The 4268-nt window shown below is 62.5% G+C and overlaps 1 protein-coding gene across 1 annotated transcript in view; it reads right to left on the bottom strand.

Annotated features, from left to right (window-relative positions):
- RASSF5 (Ras association domain family member 5) overlaps positions 1–1453 on the bottom strand; it is a 25142-nt gene extending 23689 nt beyond the window's left edge. The window contains exons 1-2 of the mRNA XM_085300319.1: positions 1303–1453; positions 684–788 (exon numbers count right to left, since the gene is read on the bottom strand). Coding sequence (XP_085156445.1) covers positions 684–788; positions 1303–1453 — 256 coding nt within the window. The remainder of the gene's footprint in view (positions 1–683; positions 789–1302) is intronic.
- Between the last annotated feature and the right edge of the window lie 2815 nt (positions 1454–4268).

The following is a 4268-nucleotide window of genomic DNA, read 5'->3' as shown; positions in this document are numbered from 1 at the left end:
CCGCTCGGCTGCAAAACATTAACCAGCACGAGGTCGGCACTGCGCGGAAAACCCCGCAAAGCCCAGGACAAGCGTCGCGCGCGCTCACCGCGCTGCCGCTCGCCAGCCCTTTCCCCCGACGGCCCGACTCTTCCAGACCCTCTCGGCTGCAGCCAACCGCCTCCTCCAGCTTTAATGACCTTCCTGATCCCTTTAATTTTTAACTGCCAGTTAGACAGAGTTCGATTTACTTTTACACTGCCCAAAATTCCACAGCGGTCACTGAACCGGGGCAGGGGGGGAATAAATAAATGCTAAAAACAAGGCAAAAGAGTTGACTGCACAGTCGGAGATGGGACTTGGGGTCCCTTCTGGAGCCCAGGAACGTCCCAGCGCTGCTCGCGCCCCCTGGCCCGGCAGCCGCCCCTCGCCCGGCACGGCGGGGATCGCTGCTTGCCAGCGCCTCGGGTCTGCGGGAGCAGAGGAGCATCCCCAGGCTGCCGGGATCGGCGGGGAGCCGAGCCCCGGCCGGGAGCCCGACGTCCACCCASCTCGAGCTGCCCAGCGTTTCCTTGTCCTACCTCGGTTTGCTCGAGTCAGCCTGGGGGAAAGCAGGAAGGGCCTTTTCTGTTTTTTTTTTCCCCGTGTTTGTTTTTTAAATTAGACGTAAGCAGAACATTTGCACAGTAATTTTAACGCGCGACCTTCCGTGCCAGCAGAGCGGCCCTTAACAGGGGCGTCCAGCAAGTCTTTGCCCGCGGCGCCGGTCGGAGGATGCTTCAGCCGCACCCGCGGCTCCAGCGTCCCGGCTGGGGGCGAGCGGCCGAAACCTCCCCGGCAGCGAAACGGGAGGACAGAAAAGGGGCCCCCGGGGCTCCCTGCCACGGGGTCCCGGTCGCAGCTCCAAAAAAAAGCTGCTGGAAAGGCAATTCCCRGGTTGCAAAAGCAGCGGCAGAGCCCGGAGAGCGCGGCACGCGGCTGGCCCCGGGCCGCCCATCCCGGCCAGGCGTTTCCCGGCAGGATCAGAGCACGACGCCTCCTTAGTCGCCGCCGCCTACGAGCGGACCCGGTCGCTCCGTATCGGGCGGGGAGCGCTAATTTTAGAAACCGAGCGGGGCTCTAGGACGCGGCCACGCGGCGGGACKCCGAGAGCCGCTGCCGCGGGCTGCGGCGGCTCCCACCCGGCTGCGGCTTTTCGCCTCTCGCTCGTCTCCAAACCCGGGTGCAGCCGGGGGGGCCAAAGCCAAGTCGCGGCGCCCGTTCTCAGCCCGAGCAGCGGCTTAAGTGGCTCGCGGAAGCGGAGCAACCCGCACCGACGCTTACCTCGGATCAGCAACGCCTCCCTGCTCGGCCTCCGGAGCAGCCGGAGCCCCGCRGACCAACATTTTGACTCGGGCAAACGCGTGAATATTTTGCGTATTCTCTTGGTGACGAGTCCAAAGCAGGCGGCCGCCTCGGCTCTGCCTTCGGTCATGCTGCTAGCGCCGAGCGCGACCGAGAGGCGCCGGGAGCATCGCTGCAAGCTGCGCCTGCTCCCGCCGAGATAAAGCACCGACACCGCCGCCGCTCGAGGGGTCCCTTTTTTGGGATTTCTTTTTCCCCCCCTGAACAACAAGGCAACGCACAGCTTGGGCCTTGTGCATCCCTGGGCTTGCTCTCCTACCCGTGGAAAACTTTCTATTTCTGGGGCTTTTTACTTGATAAGATAAAGCAACCAAACGGAAGAGATTAGAGCGGGGAGAGAGAGAGCAGGAGCCCGCCGTGCACTGGGAGGGCTCTTTTCAATACCCGCTCTGCACTCGGCTGCTCTTCCACCAGGCTTTTCTGGAGTCCCAKAAAAAACGTCCCCAAAGTTTAATTGAATGCTAAAATAAAGGAATACACTGAGATTAATTAGATTTGAGTCCAGCTCCACGGACAGCTCCGAGGTCGGCTCTTTCCATCAGCGGAGACGCTGCCAGCCGGGGTCAGGCGACGGCACGGGGGCACAGGCATCGCTTCAACAGCGCGTTTAAACCTGTCACGCTACAGCCGCTAAGTCGCGGCCGTCTGCTCTCTGTCCGRGCACCTTCTTACAAACGCACCGGGTTTTCCAGCAGCCAGCACAAGACCTTCCTGCTGTGTGCACATAGAATAAGATAAAAGGTAACTAACTTCCCAAACGTCCCCGCAGACATCGCAGGGAAACAACTACAGAGCAGAAACCCTGGCTCGGCCCCGCTGCCCCATCCCCTGGCAGGACCCTCGTCACTGCCCCCCTTCGCRCCTGGACCAGACGCGACTAAACGTACGGGACCAGGGAGGAAGGGGTGGGAGAAAAGGAAAATCCCCCAGACCCACCCGCAAAACGAGCCTCRGCGCCTCTGCTGCTGTCTCTCTCCATAAACATTCCCCAGGCCCCGGAYGGCGTCGCAGCGCTAAGAGAAACGCGACTCCCAAGGCCCGAGAGCTGCTGCGGGCAGGACGCGCGCCCGCGCCGCACCCCCCGGCCCCGGGAAGGGAGCCCCGGCGGGTGGGCGGGCTGCGCCCCGGCCCCGCGGGAACCCGCCGCCCCGACCGAGGACCGCGGCTGCCGCGGCCGCCGCACCTCCTAAAGCGCCCGCGATCCTGAGCAAACGCCTGCTCACGAGCCGGTAACGTCAGAAKTGCAATTTGCTCTGCAAACGCCAAGGAGAAAGCGCGTGTGTTCAACCAGCTTCCGTCCTCGGCAAACAGGCCTGCACRGGGGGGTTTCGCCCGCGCGCGAGGGGAAGGGCTCCAACGGGACCCGCTGCAGAAAACCCCCAGGAGAGGGGAGAGCACCTCGAGCTTTTCTTTACTCTGGCACTTGCACGGCCTCAGCCTCCCGCCCCTCTTCCACCCAGGCTTCGTGCTGAAAAAGGAACCACGAGGGTGCATCCAGAATTACTCTTGGAAAGATTGCTTCACTTTGCTCGAGAATGGGGAATCTCACGGCGGCAGTTTTGGCACACTTCTGGTTTGTGCAAAAGCCACCTGGCCAAAACCCCCTCCTTGCTCAGCAGCGGCCCCGCAGCCCCTTCCTTCTCCCGGGGCAGACAGGGAAGCGTTAAGTGTGGGAAGCTGCGGGCAGCATCCCCGGCCACCCGGCAGCTGCCCCGGCCAGACCTAGTGTAAATGCAAACGGGCCGGAAAGGTGCAAGCAAAGATCTGAGCGTCCTCAGGCCGTGAGCCAAAACCAAGCAGCGACTGCCCAGCAGCAGAAACCAAAAAAAAAGAAAAAGAAAAAAGAAAAAATCCAAATACAGCACCCGACCTGCTGCTCTCAGGCCATTTTCAAGAGGGTTCACTACTGGGATGATCGCAAATGCAGAAGGTGCTGCAGGCATTGCCGGGGACGTTTCCCTCCCTCCCAGCAATGCTGCTTGGGAAAATTTGGAGGCAGAAGTATTCCCTCAGCCTGAATATTTTTCCTTAGAAATTAAAAGTGAAACAGAGTTAAGTTTTTTAAGTCTTGTTTCAATATAACTATGGGGGGGGGAGGAACTTGCCAGGGGAGAAGTCCCCCAAAACATCTATTTATTGCGCGTTTATGCCTTTCAAATGAGGCCGCGCGGAGCAGGTTCACCAGCCCCAACGTGTCCTCCCATCACGTTGTGCCGCGCAGGCAGCGGCGAGGTTACGCTTAATTAACTGCGCTCAGCGCTAAAACCTTAATGCGATGCAACGCAGCCATCTGGTGCGGCCCCAGGCCGAACGGCGGCGGAGCCCCCAGTGACCCGGCAAACTTCCCCGCGAAACCCAWCCGGCGGCCAGCGCCGTCGGGGCCGAGGACGAGCGGCGGCTCCGCTCCYGCCGCCCTCGCCCCGATCCCCTCCGTGAGCACGGACGAAGCGCGTATCCGACGCAAGTAAAACACCTATCTCGGCGAGCCTGGTCCGCGCCGACACCGCCGCGCCGGTGGCGTGAGGCCTCTAGCAAACGCGCTCCGTCCAGGGCAGCTCACGCCTCGCCGCRGAGCGCCCGCACCGCGAACCCTCTCCGCTCGCTGCAGACAGCCCGCAGCTCATGCGAACCCTCTCGCCACCCCCAAAAGCTTCGTTTCCCAGACGCACCAGGCAGCCCTGCGCGAGCAGCCCCCAGCCGGACCCTTCCTCCAGCATCCCAGACCCCCAYTCCCCACCCCCGTCCGGCTTCCTGGGATCCTCCGCAGAGGAGTGGGATGGCACAGGGGGGCTGCAAGGCGAGCGGGGGCCGAAGTGGCTCTGCTGGGCAGGGGCAAGCGGGGCAGGGCGGGGACGGCAGCACCGGGCAGGGTGCAGGACACGGAC

This window comes from Rhea americana, unplaced genomic scaffold (assembly GCF_003343005.1).
Source record: "Rhea americana isolate MKP2758 unplaced genomic scaffold, rheAme1 scaffold_163, whole genome shotgun sequence".
Classification (NCBI taxonomy): Eukaryota; Metazoa; Chordata; class Aves; order Rheiformes; family Rheidae; genus Rhea; species Rhea americana.
Note: the sequence above shows the minus strand (reverse complement) of the source record. Positions and strands in the feature narration are given on the sequence as shown.